Source organism: Brachyhypopomus gauderio, chromosome 3 (assembly GCF_052324685.1).
Source record: "Brachyhypopomus gauderio isolate BG-103 chromosome 3, BGAUD_0.2, whole genome shotgun sequence".
NCBI lineage: Eukaryota > Metazoa > Chordata > Actinopteri > Gymnotiformes > Hypopomidae > Brachyhypopomus > Brachyhypopomus gauderio.
In genome coordinates this window covers 5378732-5404182 of record NC_135213.1, presented here as the reverse complement: position 1 = coordinate 5404182, position 25451 = coordinate 5378732, and the positions used below count along the sequence as shown (strand labels likewise).

At 43.5% G+C, this 25451-nt stretch overlaps 1 protein-coding gene and 1 pseudogene across 1 annotated transcript; one reads left to right on the top strand and one right to left on the bottom strand.

Annotated features, from left to right (window-relative positions):
- Positions 1-6479: 6479 nt before the first annotated feature.
- On the bottom strand, positions 6480-9040 carry LOC143509603 (uncharacterized). Its single transcript, XM_076998459.1, has 7 exons — positions 8689-9040; positions 8361-8589; positions 8086-8266; positions 7563-7715; positions 7226-7452; positions 7000-7127; positions 6480-6901 (listed from the first exon to the last, which is right to left on the bottom strand). Exons 1-7 carry the CDS (start codon positions 9032-9034, stop codon positions 6480-6482), a joined length of 1686 nt encoding a protein of 561 aa, XP_076854574.1. The 5' UTR covers positions 9035-9040.
- Positions 9041-24657: 15617 nt separating this feature from the next.
- Positions 24658-25243, top strand: LOC143509602 (toll-like receptor 4; annotated as a pseudogene).
- Positions 25244-25451: the final 208 nt, after the last annotated feature.

Here is a 25451-nt window from a genome sequence, read left to right as displayed (position 1 = left end):
TAGTCTCTGCCGTGTTTTCTGTGCTTTGTATTATTTCAGCATTCATACTTATATAAACGTGTTTTCCTTTCATAATCGCTGTGGTCCTTATATATTCCTTCGTGTTTCTGTGAAGTGTGTTCTCGGTATGCCTCGTTAGTCGCGCACTCTCCGTATGCGCGCGGTTCATTTAAAGGAGACTAGCTCCTTTAAAGTAAGTGCCAGCTCTTTATCGCGATTGTGTCCAACCCTGACTCCCACCACGTTACACAGATATTGGTATATTATTTATTTCAGTAATTCCATTCAAAGGGTGAAACTTGTGTATTATACTCATTCGTTGCACGTATATTGATATATTTCAGAAAATTTGAATATTGTCAATATATCAATATTGAAGACAATATTAAATAGCTAATTAACTAAAACTAGTCTCAGTCTAGTTCTGTATGCTACACAGTCATGGGGAAGAACAAGTAGTTATATACTGTATTAAGTGCATCCTAAACAACAACAACCTACAACTCTTACATGGGTATTTGTACCTTGCACCAATTTGTAGTACTCGGTTGTTGTCTTATTATTTCAATAGCTTTTAAATGGTCAATCAGAAGACCACCTAAGAAGTTGTATTACACAAAGTGCATCATAAACAACAACCTACAACTCAGACATGGGTATTTACAGGTGCTGTTCATAAAATCATCATGGGCTTAATGTAATACAACTTGTTTGGTGCTGTTCTGATGGACCGTTTAAAAGCTATTGAAATTAAAAGATAAAAACTCACCATCACTATTAGGTAAGAGGTAGAAATGGAAATACCCATATCTGACTTATAGGTTGTTGCTTAGGATTGTGCTTAATATATAAGAGCTTGTTTTATGATCTTATGATGCACCATTTAAAAGCTATTGACATAATTAGACAAAGACTGACCACCACAAATTGGTGCAAGGTAGAAATACCCAATAATACTTCCACTTTTTATCCATCTGTGCAGTTAGAACACACACACACACACACACACTCACACACTAGTGATTACTAGGGGGCTGTGGTGCACACGTGCCCAGAGCGGTGGGCAGCCCTAGCTCGGGGAGCAGTTGGGGTTAGGTGCCTTGCTTAAGGGCACCTCAGTCATGGCCTCAAGCCTGGGAATCAAACCCACGACCCTCCGGTCACAAGACCAGTTGTGACGCTCGCAGAAAGGAGGCACGACAAGCGTCTCAAGGTGCAACACACAACGTTTATTAACGCACACACGAAAAGCCCAGCACATACGGTGCAAGCACGCTAACGCATATGCTTGCACAGGCATGAACTTTAGACAAAGACGAGCACACGACACTGCGCGAACGCACATTAAATAGGTGAGTTACACAGACCCACGTGACCTCGAGACAAGGCACAGGTGTAACAAACGAACACGCTCACAAACAACCCACACCCACGGAAGTACAAACATGGACATAACAGCACGCAGACGACGTCATGACACGCCCATAGGGAAGGGTCCGGAGCTGTCACCGTGACAGAACCCTCCGCCAGGGGCTCGCTACTCCCGGAGTGTCCCGCGCAGCTGGGAAGCCCCGAACCAACACCGACGGGGCAGGTCCGGAGCCGCCGGGATCACGAGCCTCCGAGAGCCGTCACCCCCGACGGCGGGAACCGCCGCGAACAGCTCTAGCACACCCTCCCTGGGAAGACAGGGGAGAAAACATTAAACAATGGCACGCTGACAAACACACACACTGGCACATGAAACACAAGAGGAACGAACGGGAAAAGGAAATTAGGGAGACACAGGGGAATAGACAAACATATAGGCACACACACATTCATCCCCGGAACCAGGCCTCCCGCCTTGTGCGACGCCTGTAGCGGCGAGAAAGCCCCGGGGGCTGGAGATGCCGCAGGCGGCGGTACTCCTCCCGCCTGTTCCGCCCGCTCACCGCCGAGAGCCGCGCGGCTGGCGGACGCGCTGGGTGTAGCGCGACCAGTAGCCTGCTTGGGAGCAGTCCCTCTGGTGGACGCGCGAGGTGTAGCGCGACCAGTAGCCCGCTTGGGAGCAGTCCCTCTGGTGGGCGCGCGAGGTGCAGCGCGATTGGTAGCCCGCTTGGAGGCAGCACTACCGGTGGGTCTCGCGGCAACCGTTCTCCCGGGTCCGCGGCTCCCTCCACCAGGTTTGCAGTAAGTGCTTGCCGCCCCATAAGCCTGCCGGCGCCCATTCCCCCACTCCGGGTAACCCCCGTAGGAGGCCCCGATGGTGCCAGGCTGGCTTCCCCTGGCTCCGGTATCGGGGGTGGTGTCCATCGCCGACTCTCCCTCCTCGGCTACGCTCCAGTCCATCGACGGGGCGGGGGTCTCGCACCGTGAGTGCTCCATGGGCTCCCTCTCATCGGAATCCCCACTCACTGATGCGGACGGACTGTCCGGTCCGCTCCCACCCCCTTTGTACACCGTCAGGAGCGAACTCGCCGACCGGAGACTCTCCTCCTCTTCTGACGGTGCTGCGCACCACGACGGAGGGGGGCTGGTGACCTCCTTCTCCTCTTCATCGGAGTGCTCGGTGTACTCCGACCACTCCGACGGCGGAGGGCTGGTGTCTTCCTTCTCTTCGCCATAGTACACCGTCGGCGCGGAGTAGACCGATGGCGTGGGACTGGTCTCCCTCTCCTCGTCCGACATCGGGGAAGCCACAGACGTGAGGGAAGGGCAGCTGCTCTCATCCTCACTCTCAGACTCTCCGGAGTCCTCACTCCCGAACTCATCTTCGGGGGGAGTGAGGCCAAAGGCGCCTACCCCTACCATAAACGGTTCAGTCTCCTCCAGGTCCGCTGGGGGGAAGGTCCCTTCTGCAGGGTATGCCAGGGACGGAGCTCCGTGCCTCTCGCTCCATACCCTGCTCGCGGCCCGTCGGAAGTATTCCGCTTCCTCCTCGTCCTCGGCCGCCTGAACTTGGCGCAGTAGACACGCACAGACGGGGTCCTGCTGCATCTCCTGCTCCGGGTCTGGTACCTCGGAGCGACGCGCAGGGGAAGAGACGTGACGTCGCTTAGCCTTCTTCTTACCCTTCTTGCGTGCCGACGTGTATTCTGGCATAATGGTGGCTCGTCTTTCTGTGACGCTCGCAGAAAGGAGGCACGACGAGCGTCTCAAGGTGCAACACACAACGTTTATTAACGCACACACGAAAAGCCCAGCACATACGGTTCAAGCACGCTAACGCATATGCTTGCACAGGCATGAACTTTAGACAAAGACGAGCACACGACACTGCGCGAACGCACATTAAATAGGTGAGTTACACAGACCCACGTGACCTCGAGACAAGGCACAGGTGTAACAAACGAACACGCTCACAAACAACCCACACCCACGGAAGTACAAACATGGACATAACAGCACGCAGACGACGTCATGACACGCCCACAGGGAAGGGTCCGGAGCTGTCATCGTGACACCAGTTCCCTACAATCAGACCATGACTGCCCGTTGTATTACAAGTTGTATTACACAAAGTGCATCCTAAATAACAACTATATAAAAGTTGTAGATTGTTATTTAGGATGCACTTTGTGTAATACAACTTGTTTGGTGGTCTTATGATGGACCATTGAAAAGATATTGAAATTATTGAAAAAAAAAAAACCAGAGTGCGCAGTGCTCTGGGGCCTTTACTACCGCCACTTGCGTCCGTGTTAACCGTGTTAATGTAAATTGTAGACCAGGGGTCACCAACCTTTTGGAACTGGGAGCTACTTCTTGGAGACCAATTATTGCGGAGGGCTACCAGATGAATTCGCATCAATCTAACGAATGGGCGGGGTATTTTTAAAACAAGCCCGCGGGCGACTCGTGACGTCCTTGCGGGCGACATGGTGCCCGTTGGTGACCCCTGGTGTAGTGAGAAGACACACACACTCACTAGTGAACACTAAGGGGCTGTGAGCACACACTAGCCCAGAGCAGTGGGCAGTAGAGGTCTGCACTTCCGCGGTAATTCTGTGGGACCCGTCAGAATATCTTGCGGCGCGGGACAGAATTTAATTGTTATTGGCGGGAGCTGGAGTTTAATTAGTCCAGGCGATGCGGGAGCGGGACCACATATACATGTAGAAAAATCCCGCAAATTAATAAATAGTCTAGAAAATTAAAATAATAACAACGCAATGATTTCCATGAATAAGGAACATGACGAAAACAACTAATCATTCAGTAAGTAAGCAATAAACTAATTCACGCTGAGTCTTTGAAGACAGAGGCTCTACAAAATATCTTGAATTCAATAGTCAAGGTAAAATTTAGCCGATTACATACACATAGTAGACTATGGACTCTGCGTGTCCTTATGGAATCCATTAACAGTGTCAGAAATTCACGTTTAGGTCCCCCTGTGTCCATACCCTCTTCTGTCTGTCCTCTCTGTGTGATCAGAGAATTTTACCATCATGTCATGAGATGGATTATATGTGGATCTCTTAAACCCTTGAATGGCTCCATCCCACACATTTGTTCTGTTAATGTTGAATCTGCTGCATGATGTTGTATCTATGTTTAGTGATAGATTTTACAACACATCAGAGGCTTGCTGTAAATTAATCAGACAGTCAAGGCATGAGTTCATGCATGTTTTCATATTAACATGAATTTTAAAAATGAACTAAGTAATTGGTTGACTTTATTTTATGCGGAGGACAAATTCCACTTTGTGAAAATCACAAATTGTTAATTGGCTCACTTTCACTAAAACAAGAAAGGGCAAAAAATGGCTGATCATGGATAGCAATTGCCACAGACTAATTGTCACGAATATCACATGGTTTGGTCCTGAACCATAATCATAAACTAATGGTGAAAGCAGCAAAGAAAAACTCCCTGGGTGGAATAAGGAAGTAACCTTTCAAGGACCAAGACTCAGGAGGGAGCCCAACTTTTTGGACGGTCCAACTTATAACCTGTCCAAGCTTCATCAAATTATATAGTATTTTGCATAATAGTAATATGCCAAACTTTGAAATTATGGTTAAATCACACATTTCATGTACATTTTGAATCATTTTAAAATCAATGTATGCAATCTGACATAGTAAAAAATTAAGCCAGTAATGCACATACGTTAGTTCCTTGTTAGTACATGTACTGTATATATGTTAAGTATTTTTCTTCAAAGATATAATTACAATGAATAGTCATTAAAAGTGTTCAACACCAGTTACCAGGGGTGGACTGGGGAGGAAAATTGGCCCGGGAGTTATATATATATATATATATATATGTGTGTGTGTGTGTGTGTGTGTGTTTGTGTGTGTATACTGTATATGAATCTATACATGGCACGTAGTGTATATGACTGCGTTTATTGTCATATGGACAATATTAATTCCAGCAATAATATGATTACAAAGCCACATAGTGGCTTTTAAATAGTCCATCATAAGACCACCAAACAAGTTGTTTTACACAAAGTGCATCCTAAAGAACGACCTACAACTCTAACGTGGGTATTTCTTCACCTATTTGTGGTGGTTAGTTTTAATCTAAGAATTTCAATAGCTTAAAAAAACAGTGCGCAGTGCTCTGGAACCTTTAAGATGTAACATCTGGCTCCGCCCTCCACACCAGTCCGGTGTGGTCCTCCTTAGCTCCACCTTGTTTCCTGGTTTTCGTAGTCCCCGTTTGCTTACCACGCCCCCTCCTTAGCGGTCCACCTGTCCCTTGTTTCACCCTCCCCTGTGTATGTTTAGCCTCGCTGTCGGTCGTTTTCTGTTTAGCCCTCGTTTCTAGTTTCTCCTTTGTTCTAGATTTCTGTTTGGAGTCGTAGTGTAGTGTTGTCCCATGTATGCTTGTTTGTATGCATTGTGTTTCGTGAACTTCATTGTTAGCCTGTTAACCTATTGCATACCTGTCCCGTATTTTAAAATACAAAACTTGATATTTCCCGTATATGACGTCATCGCCTAATTTGCATAATCGGTTATTTGCATATAGCCGCAATGAGGCTGTAGGAGACACGAAAACATCTTTGGAGTGGAAAAAAGTGAAGAAAAAACTCCCCAAATATGTTTTGAACTAAAAATGAATAAAATAATAATAATAACTTCAAATGTACTTTATTAAATAACTTCATAACTTTAATGCTTTGCCTAGAAATGCTGTGGACATTCCTACGTATGCAATTCCTATAATACAGCCTAAATGAAAACACCAAAGAGAACTGAAGCAGATTTGTTTATTTTACATAGTTTCAGTTTATATACACATTTATTATCTTTAAGTGAAACATTTAGATTTTATTTTCTTTTTTAATTTCATTTGATTTTTATTAGTTTTCTGGGAAAAAGGTTTTATAGAACATATATTCACAGTGTCAGTGTCACATTCAATGCTTAAAAAGGTAACAAAAAAAATGTCTGTGCAACATACTAACACAGAACCATTATAACTATTTCCCTAGATTTTATTTTCATTACACATTTTCTTTTAATTTCTCATATTCACTCATGTGGCTCTCTGGCATTCACTGACCTGTTATACAGATTTGTTGCAGACTTTGCATCCTTTAACACTTTTTTGGACAGAGTGTATTTGTGGGCTGGGCCAGAGTGGTTGATTTTACATGAGAGTAAAGCACAAACAGTGCTGTTGTCTAATGACATCCTATTCTCTGTAACAATCTTTCTCACCATACTAAACACCCTTTCAGAACTGGCATTGCTGTGGGGAATGCATAGTAAAGCCTTCATTAGTCTTGGCAGCTCACTGAACCTCACATCCTTCCCTACCAGGCCCCAGAATCTATCTATTTTGTCTTCTTGTGGGAGTTGCTTGCTATCTGTCACCTGGTAGTCAATGAGTTCCTCTCTCAGCCTATCCTCACTCAAGTGCAACTGAGGGAACAGGGCCCCTAACCTTTCCACTGTAAAGTAAAACAAGTGTTGACTAAACATTGCAGTGCTAACCCATGCAATTCATCAATTCACTCATTCTGTCAATGGGGAATTGACTAACATCTACCTGTCGCTGGAGTAATGTCGAGGCGAGCAGCAGGGTCCAGCACTTTCATGTCCTTCAGGAGTGGATGGTCAAGCGGAAAGGAGGAGAACATCTTCTGAAGCACTGCTTCATAGAATCTTCTCACAGATCTACAAGAGCATAAGAGTAAAAAAAACATGACAGCCTATTCTCTCATACTATCAAAAGATTATATCATAACTACATAACTGCTAGGTATTATACTCACTGAAAGATTTTTTTCTCAGCTGACACAGGGAGCGCTGTGCTTTTCATGAAGGCCTTTGTGTCTGCTCCAATAAACAGCTCTTCATCAGCCAGCTGATGTCCTGCTCCATACTCCACCTCCCTGAGAGGTCCACCCACGATGGCCCTGGCTGGTATGAGGCACCCCAGGATCCTCTTGATCAGCCTGCACATCTCCTCTTCAAGCCTATGAATTTGTACTCCTTCTGACTGCAGAAAATACCATTGATCACAACAAAACAGTAAAATAAAAATGCTACAATAACCACAATAATATTTAATTATAAATTAGTATTATTAACTCATTCATTATCACTGACACCCATCTGGAAGGCAATATTAAAGTCAGATAAAGGCTTAAGGGCAGAACTGAGGAACATGAAGTAGGTCTTCACGACGGGATCACGCAGATGGCTTGCCAGATCACGCACTTTGGCACTCCTCTCCACCTCCTCATGACTGTTAAAGTAGGCCTACAGGACATATGGACACAGGCTGGCACTTCATGGGTAAAATGGAAAAATAGTAAAGTGTGCATATACCTGCTGGAGTTACCATCCTTACCTGTAGTGCATCCCACTGGTTCAACACTCTCTGGATGCAGGTTAACAGACTAAGCCATCTGGTGCTGCAGTAGGCTACCTGAGGAGCTTCAGGTGATCTAAATCAGTGAAATCTACAAACTCTTTGTAGATTTCACATCTTTTGGCACTGAAAGATAGAAAAATGATTGCAAAACTATCAACTACAGGCCTAGAAAAATACCAGGCCTATTTAATTTATATGCATTTACCTTTTATCAAAGTGGGTGTATATCCCCACCAAGATGTCTTCCACTGGTACCTGGGCTGCTTTGATGCCACAACCAGTGGCTAACTGTACTAGGTGGCAGATACAACCAAGGTCCTGGACATGGGGCTGGCTGGTCTTCAGTCTGCTGATAACGGAGTTGTGCCTGCCTTTCATGACACTTGCATTATCAGAGTTAAAGGCTATCAGGTTCTCCCATGGAATGCCTCTTTTTCTATTGAAAACGGAAAAAATGTCACAAAAGGTCTCAGACAAAACCTAAGATCATAAATAAATGCAAACTACTACACCCAGTGTAGTTCCTCTACCTTAGTGCTTCACTCAGTTTTTCATACAGATTTTCTGCATTTCCTACGTTGCATACAGGCATCTCCATGAATCTTGTAGTGACCTGAAGAGTGGCTTCATCGTAGAGTCTAGCCAGGATGACGAATTGATTGTCTGTTTTTCTGTTGTTCGATTCGTCGCACATAAGTGAAAATGGTTGAGATCGGCATGTTTTGGCCAACTCATCATCTAGTTCTGCTGCTATGGCACCTGTTGAGTGAGTCCCCACTAATTAGCTAACAATTAGCCCACAATAAAGGGGCATTATCAAATAGGCATACACAATATACTTAATTTAGCTCAACTTACCTTTGATGAGTTGGGTAGCCTTGGTTTTTCCTGCTGAGTATTTTCTTGCGATAGCAGAGTCCGGGAACATCTCTGCTACACACTTGTTAAAGTCGTCACAGAAGGCGAAAGCAACGTTGTTTTTCGCACACAGCATTGCCATTTTAACCTCTGCATTTATGACTTTGTCTGCCTCTGTGGTATTTCTAATTATAAATGGGGACATGTCCTGGGCATATTTCTGTGCCTTTAGCCCGCTTTTGTGCTTGGCAGATTGTTCATGTTGACGGACATCGTTCCTTCCCCCGTGAGAGACACTAAAATCACAGCTACATATCTTACAGAAGGAGTAGCTGTGACCCTTCATGCTCCTCTTTAGGAATGTAAACTCCCTGTCCCATTCATCGTGTGGTACTTACAGATACGCTTAGCTTTTTTGGCAGGACTCTCGTTAAATCCTTCTCTCGTTAAATCCATCTCTGGTTCCAGGTTTGCTCCCACTATCGATACTAAACCCGCGAGTTTTCAATTTTTTTTTTTTAAAGCATTCATGTGCTGCGCCAAACATATTCTGTCACTATATTTAAGTTCTCTAAAGCCTTGTCTAGTTGTTGTCTTATTAAATCTTTTCATTCTGCACTTGCGTCACTCTTGCCTATTCCAAACGTAACATAAGACCGCAACTTGCGTCTGTGTTAACCGGTGTTAAGGTAATTTGTACATGGTGCCTTAGACGTTGCAGAGGCGACAGCAGTACATTTAAAATAACATGTTATCTACAATTTAAACTGCTGTATGTTTTCGTAGTACAGCTCGGATTTTCTGGGACAAGTTGTTTTTTTTTCTGGTTTCCGCTGCATACCGTCAGCCCGCATCAGCTGGCCCAGTCCGTGGCCCGGTCCAACTCGTTCATGTGTTTACAGGCTCAGTCCGCGGCCGGTGTTCTGAAAATCTGTGCTACCCCTCGAGCTGTCCTACCTTGGGCTACTGCGCATGCGCATGCTAAGTTTACGTCACTGTCAGCGCACACCCGTAGCGCAAAATTATAGACGTATCTATCGATTCTTGCTACCGTGTCAAAATGTATTACCGCAGTAGTAGCTGTACGTACGATCATTTTATAGGCTATATGACCTTATCTGAACGTGCTTCTACCATTAATACTGTATGTACGATCATTTAATAGGCTATATTACCTTATATGAACGTGCTTGTACCATTAATATTGTAGGTATGATCATATTATAGGCTACATTACCTTATCCGAACATGCTTCTACCATTAATACTGTAGGTACGATCATTTTATAGGCTACATTACCTTATCCAAACATGCTTCTACCATTAATACTGTAGGTACGATCATTTTATAGGCTACATTACCTTATCAGAACGTGCGTACAGCATTAATACTGTAGGTACGATCATTTTATAGGCTACATTCAGAACGTGTGTACAGCATTAATACTGTAGGTATGATCATTTTATAGGCTATATTACCTCATCAGAACGTGCGTCCCTCATTAATACTGTAGGTATGATCATTTTATAGGCTATATTACCTCATCAGAACGTGCGTCCAGCATTAATACTGTAGGTACGATCATATTATAGGCTATATTACCTTATCCGAACGTGCTTCTACCATTAATACTGTACGTACGATCATTTTATAGGCTACATTACCTTATCAGAACGTGCGTCCAGCAATAAAAGTTAAGGAATGTCTTAGAAACAGAATCAACAAATCAAACTAAAATTAAACTTCATATTGTAAATATTAAGCAAACAGACATCAGAATTGTTTTTAAAGAAAATATTTAATTAAAATATTCTGAATTTGACAACAAGAAAGACCATAAATAAAAATATATATATATATTTTTATTAAAAAGCACATTGTACATCCCTTTGTGCTGCCACAAGTGTAATGAGTCTAAATGAAGCTATATATTTTTCTATGAACATTTTTGGCAAAAATAACTTCTGTTTTTTTGTGGTCGTAATGCGCACAGTCAAAGTGTGCCCATCTATTGCACAGCTCACACTGCACCTGAAAATAAAATCACAAGTCATTATTGAAACAATGCACTGGAGCAAAACAAATTTAAATTATACATTATGATAGTTATTGCAAATTATTCTATAATAAAACTGTGAACATTAAAAATATACACTGCAGTCTTGGTCTCTCAGCGTTGGGCTGTTAAAATTTCTGTACTGCATCGGTAGTTGTACCATTTCTGTTATGTTCTTGTCGTCAGCATCACCTTCTAACATGGAGCAGATTATGCAGTAATCCACTGCATTGCCTATAAAAAAAATTGCCTGGATAAATATGATTTGTCATCAAGACCAGTTCACTCATGTACCTGAGAATAGCTATGAGAATAGCGGGTCTTTGTCACGGTGAGGCGGCCCCCTACCGGCCGCCTCCGTCCACAGCGGCTGTGTTGTTGTTGTTTTGTGACGTCGTGTACGCCCCTCAGGTGGGCGGAGCCCGTGATCCGTTCCCACCTGATGGTCGTTTGTCTGTCTATATATGCCTTGTCTTTGTACCAGTTGACCGCTGGTCATTATATCCTTGATTTGGATCTATTGCACGGGTTTTAGGTTTGCACACTTTATATTAAACCACCCTTTTTCCCTGAGACTTGGCGTGATCGCTTCCTTTTTGTTGCTCACACCTGCCCGTCACAGAATGACCAGCCACCCTTCGGAAGCCGCCGAGTCTCTTTTTCTTTCTCCTTCGTTCGTGGTCATGTCTCGTGGTAAGTGTTTGTCTGCGTGGTGTTTTGTTTGAAGAGCTCCGCCGTGCTTTTGTGTTTTGTGTGTGTGTGTGTGTGTAGCACGGCGAGGACCAGGGCAGTCTGCCCTGAGACAGCTCTTCGTGTCCGTTGTATGTTGCGGGAGTTTCGCCGTGCGCTTGTGTGTATGTGGCACGGCGAACACCAGGGTGTCTGCCTGGTGGACTCTCGTGTGTGTTTTGTATGTGTGTACGGGTGACGGACGTGTGGACCAGTGTGCGTGCTCGTTCTGTTCTATGTTGAATGTTTTATGTGTGACGCGGTTGCCGCTCGTCACTGTCGCCTCGCTCCCCGTGTGTCGTGTGTTTAATGTGGGGAGCGACTGCGGCTCTGAGCGGCGCGCGTCACTGTGTGTGTGTGTAAACAGAGCGCGCATGTGATGGGTTCCGTCTGTCTGTTTGTACACCGTTTTTTGTTTGTCTAGTATTTGCGTGTGTGTTTTGTCCTAGCGTGATGTCAACTGTTAAATGTAATTCCACACATGCTCCTCCCCTTAAATGTGTGTTTGGGGGGGGACCGGCTGTGGTCCCGTGCCATGGGGTGTGGCACGGAGGGCGTCTCTCCCGAGGGAGGCCCTGAATAGGGTAGGGCGCGTTTGTGTTCTATGTTGGTGTTGGGGTGTGTGTGTGTGTGTGTGTGTGAGTGCTGTTTCTGTGCAGGTGCTTCCCCTTGGCGGTGTCGTGGTGTTCCTGGACCTTGTGGGGGTCTCCACCTGGCAGGAGCCCCCTTGTGTTGTGGGGTGACCGGAGCCCGGTCGTGAAGAGCCCCTCCCTAGAGGGCTGGGGCCCCCGGATGTTTGGGGACCATGGGGCTCCGGTCTGAAAAGCTCCTGCTGGGGATGGAGATCCTCCCTCCTGCCCGGGGTGACCAGGAGGCCCTTGGGGCTGCTCCCTAGCCCGCGTCGGGGGCGCTCTGGGCCTCGGTCTCTGGCGCTCCTGGGTTGGGTGGAGGAGTCCACCTTGTGATGAGGGACCCCGGGAGGGGTTGGCTCCCCCAGGAGGCTGGGGTGACCCCTAGCAGAAGGCAGGGGTCAGCTCTGGGAGGAGGTAGGTCCAGGAGGTGAAGTAGCCACGCCTCGGGGAGGTAACCTGCACACACGCACACACTAAGGACGACAAAGGAGTCGTAGCTCCTCGTCCGCACACCCTTGGGGCTCTCTGGCTAAACGCCGGTTAGGGCGTGAGGGCCCTGTGACCGACTGGGGCGTGGTTATGTGTTGTTAACGGCCCGGTCGGTCCAGGGTCCCGCCCGGGGAGGTGAGCTGAGTAATGTTTTATGTGTTTTGTGTTTCAGCTCGTGGACTGCAGGAGGTGTGTCCCTGCCTGTCCTTGCCTTCCTGCCCCTTCGTGTTGTTGTGCAGCCGCTGTGTGCCACACACCCAGTGGAGGGGAGTGCGGCTTGGTGGGGGGGTCTGTCACGGTGAGGCGGCCCCCTACCGGCCGGCTCCGTCCACAGCGGCTGTGTTGTTGTTGTTTTGTGACGTCGTGTACGCCCCTCAGGTGGGCGGAGCCCGTGATCCGTTCCCACCTGATGGTCGTTTGTCTGTCTATATATGCCTTGTCTTTGTACCAGTTGACCGCTGGTCATTATATCCTTGATTTGGATCTATTGCACGGGTTTTAGGTTTGCACACTTTATATTAAACCACCCTTTTTCCCTGAGACTTGGCGTGATCGCTTCCTTTTTGTTGCTCACACCTGCCCGTCACAGTCTTTTTAAAACAGTGCGATGCATAACATTTTGCAGATATTGTTCTGCAGCTTCAGGTAATGTTTAAATCAAATATCACAAAGTGGAAAATTGGTGGTGGTGCCAGGTGGGAAATATGTGGAAATTGCATGATGCAACCATGTCAACATGGACCACCATCTCAATGTCTAATCTTCCTAATGAAGTTTTTAATAAATCACTCAGCAACAATAAATGCAGTAAAAAACAGTAAATGTAATTACTATAAAAATCACCTCAACATTCAAGCAAAGAACATGCTATCTCCATGCGTGCACTCTTCATAGCTACTTGTGTCGTCTGCAGTTTGCTGATGTCTCCTGTCAAAAGGAAAGATTCTGCAAACTGAATGAAAAATAATATATATTAAAACACTTGATGAATTTATCAAGTTAGTAAAACCGTAATCAGTTATGATTAAAATGTACAGAAATCCATCAGTCGTTTTGGGCAAGGGCCCAGTAAGGTGCATCCCAATTAGCTCCCAAACAGCAGGCACCTACCAATATATAAAAAATTGTAACGTAGCTCGCGCTGCGGAGCGAGAGGATGGACACAATTGCTGAGAAGAGCGAGATTTATTCAAGGGAATACCGTAATCATCGTCAGATAACCAGTCCGGGTTCATAACGGGAGGGCAGTCAGAGTAACATGCATAAACGGGCATAATGAACACGGAAAGGCGAACAAGGCAGGGAGAAACAGGGAACACGAGAAACAGGCGATAGTATAAACAGTAACACACCACGAGCAATCAAACATCCAAAACAACCAACGAGGGACAAGGGACACTCAGGGACTATATATATACACAGAACTTTAAACAGGGAACAGGTGATGGCAATGATACGGGGGCGTGGTAACAAACGAGGAATCACGGAGACAAACGAGCAGGGTGGGATAAACAGGCAAGGAACACAGACACGAGGGAACCCGGAGTGACGGCTAAGGGAGGGGGCGAGGCCATACGTGACATATATATATACATTTCATATATTTCTACTGACCGCTTTTCTGCACATTAGTGAATGCACTTACCTTGATACACTGCAGTGGTTGTGCAAGTCAGTGGTTTCCCCACTTTCTGACACCTGTCACATTCCAAGACCTAAAGACATACATTTGTTAAGATATTATGACACTTTCTATAAATTATAAAATAAAATAACCACAAAAACCATACCCATACCCCCTGGCCTCCTCCATTGTTTTAATGGCCTTTCTGCTGCCTTCAAAAAAGAGGTCTCCTTCTAAAATGTAAAAGAAACCACACAAAGATTCATAGTTTAAGCATATTTTTTTGATAAGGTAATATAGTCTGTAAAATATAATATAGTCTGTCCTACCTACAGTGTTAGTGCTGGAAGCACATTGTTATAAGGCACATATGTCAAAGTCAAGGCCCGCGGGGCAGATCCGGCCCGCGAATTGATTATCTATGGCCCCCTGGACGATATTTAATTACTATTAGAACCGGCCCGCAGGCCACAGCCACCCGCTGGTGTTTTGCACGCACAAACACTACATTCCCCACAATGCAACGGTAGCCCGCGAAGTCACTGCAGCGCGCACAAGCGGTCAGCGCGGCGAAAATAACGTAATCGCAGTGGCTCAGCTCGTGCGCGAGCGTCTCGCGCGCTGTCGATTCGCGAGGTCGTGCATCTCTCGAATTTTGTACTTTGCGCGCGCCGCGCCTCAGCGCAATGAACAGTCATGTTTGCAGGGTTCATACATCTTTATAAGGTGGAATTAAAGCACTTGTACGTCACTTTCAAGGTTCATTTCAATATTTCCCAGCACGTTAAACTTAATTAAGTTAAATATTTATACATATATTCGAAATGATTCGAAATAATTCGCTTTTTATTCACATTATTTAATGGTTGTTTATTTTCAAAACGCCCAATATTAACGTCTTCACGTTCTCTCATGTTTCGTCCTGGAATTACAAGATACAAGAGAACTGTTCAGTCAGATAGTTATTTGTTGTGAAACGAAGTAGTTACAATTTCAAGCATTTTCAAGTACTTTAACTTAAATTCCAGCACTTTTCAAACCTTTACTTTATTCATGTTTGCTTGTTGAAAAATATTTTCACTTGAAAATAAGAAAATATTGCTTTATTCATTTAAGCATTAAATAATATACACTGTGTTAGGTCTTGGTTCAATAGGCTATGTGCAATCATTTTAATATCTTTTAATAAACATTGAACCAGTCCGGCCCTCGGCTTGTAGCAAATTTGTTTTTTTGGCCCTCGGTGTATTTGACTTTGACATCCCTGTTATAAGGTTAACAGTCTATGAAACTATCCAACCTACAATATTAACGCTGGACATTTGCGGACTAACATATGATATAACTTTACTGACCTTTAATTTAAAACTTGGAGGCATATCTTCGGAGGTTTTGCCTCTGATTTATTAAAGGTCTTTGGGTATGATCCCTTTAGCAGAAACTGGTGCATGGTGTCCCACTTTTCCTCCATTGTACACAACTGAGCGTTGTAGAAATGACAGCGCAAATGTCATGAACGTTACATGGTTATTTACTTGTATTTAGGAAAATTGCTTCAGAAATATAAAATAGCCAAACTGAACGAATGTTAAGCGTTAAGAAGTGCTCGTTTTAAGGTCAATCAACTAAAACCAGTTTAGTGTAGGACACTGGAATGAACAGATGGATAAAATCGAGCACGGCGAGGCTAAAACAGACATTTGAAACCTCCACTTGTTGGAAACACTCGAGCAAATAGTAATATTTACGAGGTCTTTCCTAGGATATTCACAAACATATTTAACAATTGTCGAAAAAACACAATAAAATGCAAAAAGATTTACATTGCAATATGATTAAATACGATAAATGGGCAATACTCACCGTTATTCCAAGACAAAAACAGCTGGCAGCGCAAAATTCTGGGCTACGCTGACAGTGACGTAAACTTAGCATGCGCAGTAGCCCAAGGTAGGACAGCTCGAGGGGTAGCACAGATTTTCAGAACACCGCGCTGAGCAGGTTAGTCTGACTGGAGCGGGGGAGGTAATAGGCACCGTTAAACAGCAGCGTGACTACGGGCCGGGGCGAGAAGCCTCTCGCTGCAGCCTGCAGGAAGGCGGAGTTGGACATCCAACCCTGCCCACATCCAACTCCACCCTCTTCTCAAGTCCAAAGCCACACCCATGTTACGTTCGAAACTCGGACTGTTTTTGCTCCCAGTAAACAGAACTTCCAGATTTTAATTAATTTAACAGATGCCAAGAAAAACACTCACATGTTATTGACCAAAATGTATGTTTTTCTTTATTATCCCACATGAATAATTTAAGTCTTAGAACAATCTTTTTAGATTTTTCTTGAATAGTTTAATTGACAGTTCTGAATATGTACAGGACATACAAATGATTGAAATTACATTACTCTCTTACCCAAAGGTACAGCAATAAAATAAATATTAATGTAGCAGCAGTGGTTGTAAAGTTCCTTTACAACTTTACTAAAACAAGGCACAGGGAAAGGCACATGATAAGACACTGAGCCGTCGTCAGTGTCCCTGGGGTGCGTGGTGGCAACATCATAATGTGCTTAGCCATTAGTCAGAATAGTGTTCATCGTGCCATTCTTGGTCTCTACAACACTGCCATATCACTAGAGTTGCTCAGGTGTGTCGCCATTTGTGAAAGTGGGCTGGGCTGCTTGAGTACACTAAACACCAACATTACTATTACACCCAGTGCTTAATTTGTAAATCAAACGATGCCGGAACGCAAACAGCGGCATGAGACACAGGGTCACTGAGGACAACAATGTCACCGGATCGCACACAAAGCCCAACGCTTAGGCGCACAAATGTCAAAAAACAAGCCAATTCGTATATACATAAATTACTTTTAAATTATTTACATGTGTTTTATAAGTGTTTTAAGTGCAGAAGTGCATTTTAAGTGCATTTTCAAGTACTTTAGCTTAAATTCCAGCACTTTTCAAATCTGAAACACGTTGCAACATTAAAATTGGTCAGGTAAATGTTCCTTCCCCTGTTTTTGAGGGGTGTTTCTTTATACTACCACATATCGTTTCAGGAGGACACTGCAAAAAATGTGACGTGCGCGAGGTGTGCGGAGTCGCGTGCTACGGTCACTCACGAAAGTATAACTAGCTTTATGGGAGACATGGAAAGGCATAGCTAAAAAGGAGAGCTCTTATGTGATTTAGGAATGTGGATTTTGTGTTTAAAAATGTCTTTTATAGAATTATTTGTTCAATTAATTGGTTCAACGCAGACAGATTTCTTCATAACTTATAATTAGTAGGCTTGAAAGTTACCGGATCGAGGCAGACAGTTCACGGAATGCACCCTTCAAAATGACCCAGAAAATCCGGGCTGTACTACGAAAAATGAATGGGGCATCTATGAAAGAATATTACATACTTCTTGGCCTGAAGATTGAGAGGTTGTAGATGACCTGAAAATAAAAAGTTTATTTTGGAAAAAAGTATCAAGATGTTGTGGTACAAAGAAGCATGGTACAAAAAAACAAACAAATCATTTGGACATTCATGACCCATTAATATGCCAAATACTTCACTAAAGTGATATTGTTTGTTGTTTACTGTACCCATCTCCACTCTTTGTGGTACTACCTTCAGGATCTGTCCAAAGCTGTAAAGTAAAAACCACCAGAATACAGAAAAATGTGTATATGTTCATTATACTGGTGTAGGGGTTTCACCTACTAATCCTTTAAAGTAGATATAATGTGTTTTACCTTAATTATTAATCAGTCTCATTAATTTTGAATCAGTCTCATATTCTAATTATACCAGAACCACAACTTTAGTTATCAACTAAAGGTAATTAATGGTTTGGTATCTGAAGGATTTAACTGTTTTGGCAACAACCACTTTTGAATGACATCAACACAAACAATTTGGTGAAATTAAATGATACATTCATTTAAAACCAACTATTCTAAAACACAAACAGCATTAACAAGGATCAGTATATTTACAGTGAAGACTGGTTATCTAGTGTGTGTGTGTAAGTAAAAAAAGGGGGGGGAGTAAATGTGTGCGTGTGCTTGTGTGCGCATGCGCGTGTGTGTTTGATGAGGCGGGAGTTGTAGTCTCAGTTCTCTTATGGAGAACAAAGCAACTAAAATGGCACCGACTTTAAACAGTAGATCAGCACGACTGTGTTAATGAGCTCAGCTAGTTTATTCCAACGTGGTCAGAACAAAGCAGGGGCGGACTGGCATACATTACTACCGGGGATTTCCCCGGTGGGCCGATGGGTTAGTGGGCCGCCGGTGGTTTAACTCGGCCCGTGGAGGAGCCACTGCCGCGCACTGCGGCCCCGGCCCGTAGTCACGCTGCTGTTTAACGGTGTTATCACCTCCCCCGCTCCAGTCAGACTAACCTGCGCGGACGCGGACTGAGCCTGTAAACACATGAACGAGTTGGACCGGGCCGCGGACTGGGCCAGCTGATGCGGGCTGACGGTATGCAGCGGAGATCAGAAAAAAAAACAGCTTGTCCCAGAAAATCCGGGCTGGACTACGAAAACATACAGCAGCTGTGTCACTTATTAATACAAGTAGTCAGGAACTGGGGAAACCTCGTCCATACTAATGCCACATTCATTATATCTCCCTGTCCACATTGCCATAAAGATGGAGCAGTCTAAGGGTCTACAGCAGGTATCACCAAATGGCGGACCGCGGTCCGGATCCGGACCCGAACGCCGTCCTGTCCGGACCCAATCACATTCCTGATTAACTGGATACGGACCCAAATGCCAAAAATTTTTTAACGGGAGACTATATTTTAAACCGGAGAATTTATTTTCAGACGAGTGTTACGTTCGCCACCCCCCCCCCCTCCCCCCGCTCAACAACTTTCGTTCGCCACCGTGGACCCGGACCTAAGGTCTGGGCTATCTGCCAAAAATGGACCGCGGAAAGATTTTATTGATTACCCCTGGTCTAGAGACTCTCCCAGTCTCGCGTCCACCACTTCTGGACATACATCTGGAAATAAATTCTTTAAACTTATTTTTAATAGTTTGATTTTACCCTTGTTTTTAAATTCAACTGTAGTCAATAGTGCTGGCCTGATTTTCTGTTTTGAGGAAGAAAAAGAAGCTGCTTCTTTTAATCCCAAATCCGTACCTGTCAAGTCTCCCGTTTTGGCCGGGAAACTACCGTATTTTACCCCTCAGAAAATCTCGCGGAGTTCCGTCTCGCGACACCCCCTAATAACCGCGGTATGTTTTTTTTTTTTACTTTGATGTTGTGAATTGAATATTCTAAATTACGTCACAATACATGATGTTGTTAATTAGTAGAATTCCGTTTCTATAGTAACAACATAACACAACAAAACCGAACGTATATAAGGCCGTACGTCAAGGCAGTCGACACCAGTGTGATATTTGTAGAGAGAGAGGAGAAATCACAGCTGAACATATTAATACAGTAGTGGACAGTGGAATAAGAAAGAAGATAATGAAAGAGATGGCAAGTGTAAATCTGACAAGTGGACAGGAACAAAGAAAGGGTGACATGCTAAGTGTAGAGGACGTCATGTGCAACACGATTAAGGATTTATTGTCCCCGATAAAGAAAGCCACAGATCAAATCGAGAGGGAGAAATTAAAAAACAGACAGTTGGTCAGTGAATATGAGGAGATAGAAAGGAAGTGGACAAGAGAGGGTGAAGAAATGATGAGCAGACAGAAGGAACTAGAGGAGGAGTGCAAAACCCTGCAGGACGAAAAGAGGGAGATTGAAGAGGACAGGAAGCAAATGGAGGAGTGTTTAAAGGAGATGAGGACGGCTGACTACACACTGGGGGAAGATCTGGATAAGATCAGGCTCAGGCACGAGATCCGCTTCCACCAAATAACTGAAAATGCGAGACTGAGGGAGATAGAAAACCTCAGGCAAAAGGTGGACAAACATGTGGAAAAGATGAAGGAGAATGAAATGATGAAGAGGGAGCTCGAAGAAAGGGAGATGGTGAGGCAGCGAGAGTTGGAGACGGAGAGAAAGAGAATGACGGAATGTCAGAAAGAGGTGGAGAAGATGAAGTTGGAAACAGAGCAAGAAAGGAACAGGATGAGGGAGGAAAGGAAGAGAGAGCTAGAAGAGCTGACGAGAGAGAAGGCTTCATACCGCCTGAAGATGGAGCAAATGGTGGTTACAGCGCCTGCAAAAAAAGAGAAGTGCACGCTGGTACGATGGTGGAAAAGTTTAAAGAACAATGTGCTCTTCAGGAGCCAGGAGAGCAGCGTCCAACAGAACCAAGAGAAAAGCTCCGCCAATACAACAGAAATCTCATCCTGCCCCGGCGAAGGGAAGGAGACGAGAAAGAAGAGTATATGGCGAAAATGGTTCAAGCGCTGAAGTGAAAGTGTGAGGAACCGCACATGATCTCCGTGTAGATGCGGTTCACCTGCCGCTCATCGTGGCTCCCCATCGCAACTATTTAATCTTCCCCCTGACTCTTCTTGTGAAGTATTGGTGCCATGCCACGGACCGAGCGGTCTCTCCGTCTTACTGCCTTCCCCGTGTACCGACCTCTGCTCTCCTCCTAGACCTCGTCCCCTGCCTAGTCCTTCTGAACCAGAACCAGGGGCGAGGCTAGGGTATTTTTAGTGGTGCTAGAGCACCACCGTGAAGTTGCTCAGCACCCCCTGGCTCAACACATTTTTTAAATATTATATTATGCAAAAACCTTGCTCTGCACCTGCGCAATACTTTGGTATTGTGCCTCTGTGAGCACTGGGGGCTGGGCACCCCTAAAGACCAGATCCTAAAATCGCCCCTGACCAGAACCATATAGAGAACATATAGAAAACACAAGGTAAGTTGAAACTAGGGTGGCAGTTTTGATCAATGAATCTTACAAGACTAAAGAGGAATGCAACATACTAAAATGTTATAGTACAGTATGATATATGTAATCATATGTAACCATACTAGACTTGTATTCTATTATTTGGAGCTGTTTTGGGGTTGCTGGATTTTGAAGCTTGGCTACTGGAGTTGTTCACCTTTCTGGATTGGCTCTTGCTTCCAAGATGACCATCTTTTAACTGTTTCTTCTTTCTGTCATTCCGTATTGTGCAGGGGCTTCCTCTTTCTGAGTGCGGGGCGATGCACAAAAATGGTGGGAACAGCATCTGCTCTCAGCCTGGTCTTGCCCTGTTTGGTTCTGATGAACTGGTCTGCCTCAAAATGTGCCTGCAGAGTGATGTAAGTTTACTCCTCACACATGACAACTCAGTTTTGTCTACCCATATACATATCCCACAGTGGGTGAATACACAGTATTAGAGAACACTTACTGGATACGTATACACTCATTACACGTATAAAAAACAACCAAGGATGTGCAACAAATTCAAATTCATATATCATATCAATACTCATAATAATCATTTTCTCCTGTCTTTTTCTCCTCTCTCTCTTTAGGCCAAAGAACCACAGGGGATTCAATGGAGCCTGCAACTAGATGTCACCCTCACCTGTTTGATAGCTCTGTGATCATTGTTTCAATAAAGACGGCTATTATCCATACTTGGATCCTTGTCTGCCTGATTAGTACGTTACAGAAAGGGTAGTAAACGAACCTGTGCCCTAGAGAGATTATAAATAATATTATGGCATTTCACAATAATATTAATAATAATAAAAAACACATTTTATGAACTTATTCATTTTGTTTGGATGTGCCATTGCCACAGAGGACGTGCTGATGCCAACTCCTATCTGAGGTTCACCATCTGCACTGAAGGGACTGTGATTGCTTGGCCTGGAATTAGAATTATAACTATAGAACTATATTTGGATTATAAATACAGACTTCTGCTAGCGGGCAGAGGATGAAGGATGGATTCCCTTTTGAGTCTTGGTTCTCCCGAGGTTTCTTCCTAATCCCCACCATCATAGGGAGTTTTTCCTCGCTACTGTCGTCTCTTTCTCTCATTAGGGATCTGGACCCATACAATTGTAAAGCTGCTTTGTGATGTGTTGTAAAAAGCGCTATATAAATAAATTTGACTTGACTTGACCATGTTACAATCATTATGATATAATATAATTTTTTTTAAAGCATTCAAGTGCCTCTCCAAAAGGAATTATGTCGCTAGCCTCGCGAGAGTGTCAACCTGCAGTAGCCTGAGTGTCAGTTCTCGCGAGATTAGCGCTGACAGCAGGAACAACAAACCCGAAAAACTAATCAGAGATGGATGAATGTAACGAGAGAGAAGGCATTTCTATCAAAAAAGTGAAGATGTCGTATAAAATATAAGGGGTCCTGGACCTTGATTGGGTCCTTGGTTTAATACACTATTAAATAGCAATACTATTATTAATAGTAATACTATTAAATAGTAATAATAACTTAAATAATATAATATAATTATAATATAGAAGAAATACATTTGTTTTTATTGTAGGTAGATCATTTTGACTAGGTCATCTTATAAGAAACTGAAAAGGTGTGGGCACCCCTGGTCTAAACAAACTACCAAACGTAAAGGTGGCACTGAAAAGCTGAGAGAGAAAAAAGAAAAGCTGTAGAGGTTTTACTCACTGAGTGAACAATGTAGGTTTCAGTAGCTTTCCAGTTGTTTTTCCCCTGTATTTTGTCAGGGTCAAGTTGTTAAGTTTGTTAGTTATTTTGATATGCCACTATGTGGCTTTGTAATCATATTATTGCTGGAAGTAATATTGTCCATATGACAATAAAAGCTGACATATACACTACGTGCCATAGATTCATATACAGTATACACACACACACACACACACACACACACACACACACTATATATATATATATATATAGTGGGCCAGTCTGTCAGGAACTCCCGGGCCACTTTTTCTCCCCAGTCCGCCCCTGGAACAAAGGGTAATGGAGCTGGCTTAATAACTAAAAATTAATGTGGTGTGTCTGAGCCTGGGGAAGACTATATCAGTTGTCAATTTAATCAGATAAAGAAGAGAGGTTGTTGCATGCACAGCAAAGAGAACTTTGTATATACAAATCTTGATGAAGACTATCTAAACAAAAGTTGAACACAAAACAGAGAAGGTTTGAACTAAAACTTAGTTAAGTCTGCAGTTCAAATAACTATGCCATTTTATAAACTATGCCCAGTGGTTAGTAGTGATGGGACGAACGACACTGGTGCGTCAGCACTGTTCCAAGCGCACAAGAGTGAAACAAACTGTATTGCCATGTCGCAGGTTTGTTGAATGGAGTTTTGCTGTCACTTTTGGATTTTGTATTTTTGCCCTCATGGATCATGGATCGAACCAGGAAGTTTTCCACTGTCTGGAATGCATTTTCTTGTCATTGTTTGTCTTTTATTTTATATTATTTAACACTTTCATTAATGAAAATCCATACATATGTTCCACATTTTAGCTGAATTTTATTAGACAAATTTGCTACATTTTACAGTTAGTTTAACATTTACACAAGGTTTTAAGCACATTTTGGACTCTTCTAAAGAACATCTGAACTCAGCAAACAAATTGAGCAAATTAAGTTATAAAATGATGAGATCATATTTTAAGTAAACAAAAGTCGATTAAATATTTCACAAGTTGTGTTTTCAGGATGCTTTTCCAACTTATTTTCATTTTGAGATTTTTGTCTTTTCAAACAATTATATAATCTGAAGAGGCTCCATATTGGCTAAGGTAGATTGTTTACTTTAAAAGGATATTTCATGAAGGGTCTGTAACGGCGGGTGGAGGAGGCAGGCACCACGACGTTTAAGGGTGAACATACAACGTTTATTTGGAACACTGACGTGAGCTCCGTGCGGAGGATGAGAGCGTCAAACAGCCACTCACACAGACACGAAACTTTAGACAAAGACGAGCACAAGACACTGCGCGAACGCACATTAAATAGGTGATTAACACAAACCCTCGTGATCTCGAGACAAGGCACAGGTGAGACTACGAACACGCTCACGAACAACCCACACCCACGGAAGTACATACATGGACATAACGACACGCAGACAATGTAGCAGCACGCCCACAGGGAAGGGTCCGGGACTGTCACCGTAACAGGGTCTCCCTAATCTAGCATATTTAGAGTTGTTTCACAGCAAACTAAATTTAATCCACGCAGGTGATTTTGAGTGTTTGCAATGCCTTCAATGTTTACTTTTACAAGACAACCAAATAAAAAATCTAGAGCCAGGAGCATTTAAAGGATTACAGAATCTGACCCACCTGGATCTGCAATCAAACAAGATCACTCAAACTTCAATTAGATCATCTGTCTTCTCAGGTCTCACAAATCTGAAGTCACTGCCCTTAAACAACAATGACATATCATACTCAAACCAGAACAGACTCAGACAACCACCCTTTTTATTTTTTAAGTCTTTATATTGTTTAAAAAGTTTTAGCCAGGGTAACGAAGGAATGAGAAATATTCCTTCAAACTTTTTGCAAGGTCTGAAATCTTAAAAAATGTTCTTTGCTGGAAATCTCAATATTCACTCTATCCATCCTGACACCTTTACATATACACCAAACTTGTGGAGACTAGATCTCAGCAAGAACGAATTAAAGTCACTATCAGCAGAAATATTTATACCAATTACAAAACTCAGTAGTCTCATGATGATTCAAGTAAGGATGCAAACACTGGACACACATTCTGGCAAACCATTGAAGAAATTTAATAAGTGTTATTAATGAGACTGTGATTGAATCCCTTCCAAAGTTATCCTATTTGGATATACAAGTAAATGATTTTTCATGTGAATGTGACAATACCTGATTCATTATCTGGACAATCACCAACAATGATACGCAAGTTGTAAATGTTGATCAGTTCACATGCAGCTACCCATCCAGTCTCAGAGGTAGTCGACTCATAGATCTTGATATAAACTCCTGTACTGTTGATGTGGAGTTTTTATTATTCATCTCCATTCATCTCTTGGTTCTTCTGACCCTGCTCAGTTCATTCCTCTATCACTTCCTCAGATGGCAGGTTGTTTAGGGAGAGCAGGGCTGGAGCAGGGACTTCCAGCCAGTGATGTTCCAGAGAGAACCAGGTGGCAAGTTTCCACCTGTTTGATGAGAAAAATGATGTCCTCATCCTGGTGTTCCTGGAGGATATTCCAACACATCAGTTATCTCCATACTACAGGATGAGAAGTCTAGTTAAGAAACACACATACCTCAGTTGGCCCAGATCACCACAGGAC

What these genes read in the sequence shown, in the direction of transcription:
- LOC143509603 (XM_076998459.1), bottom strand. Translation starts at nt 9,034, where the DNA reads ATGAAGGGTCACAGCTACTCCTTCTGTAAGATATGTAGCTGTGATTTT. An exon ending in ATATTGCCTTCCAGATGGGT is followed by an intron (nt 7,453 to 7,562) that starts GTCAGTGATAAT and finishes TATTTTCTGCAG; the next exon opens with TCAGAAGGAGTACAAATTCA. An exon ending in GCTGAGAAAAAAATCTTTCA is followed by an intron (nt 7,128 to 7,225) that starts GTGAGTATAATA and finishes ATGCTCTTGTAG; the next exon opens with ATCTGTGAGAAGATTCTATG.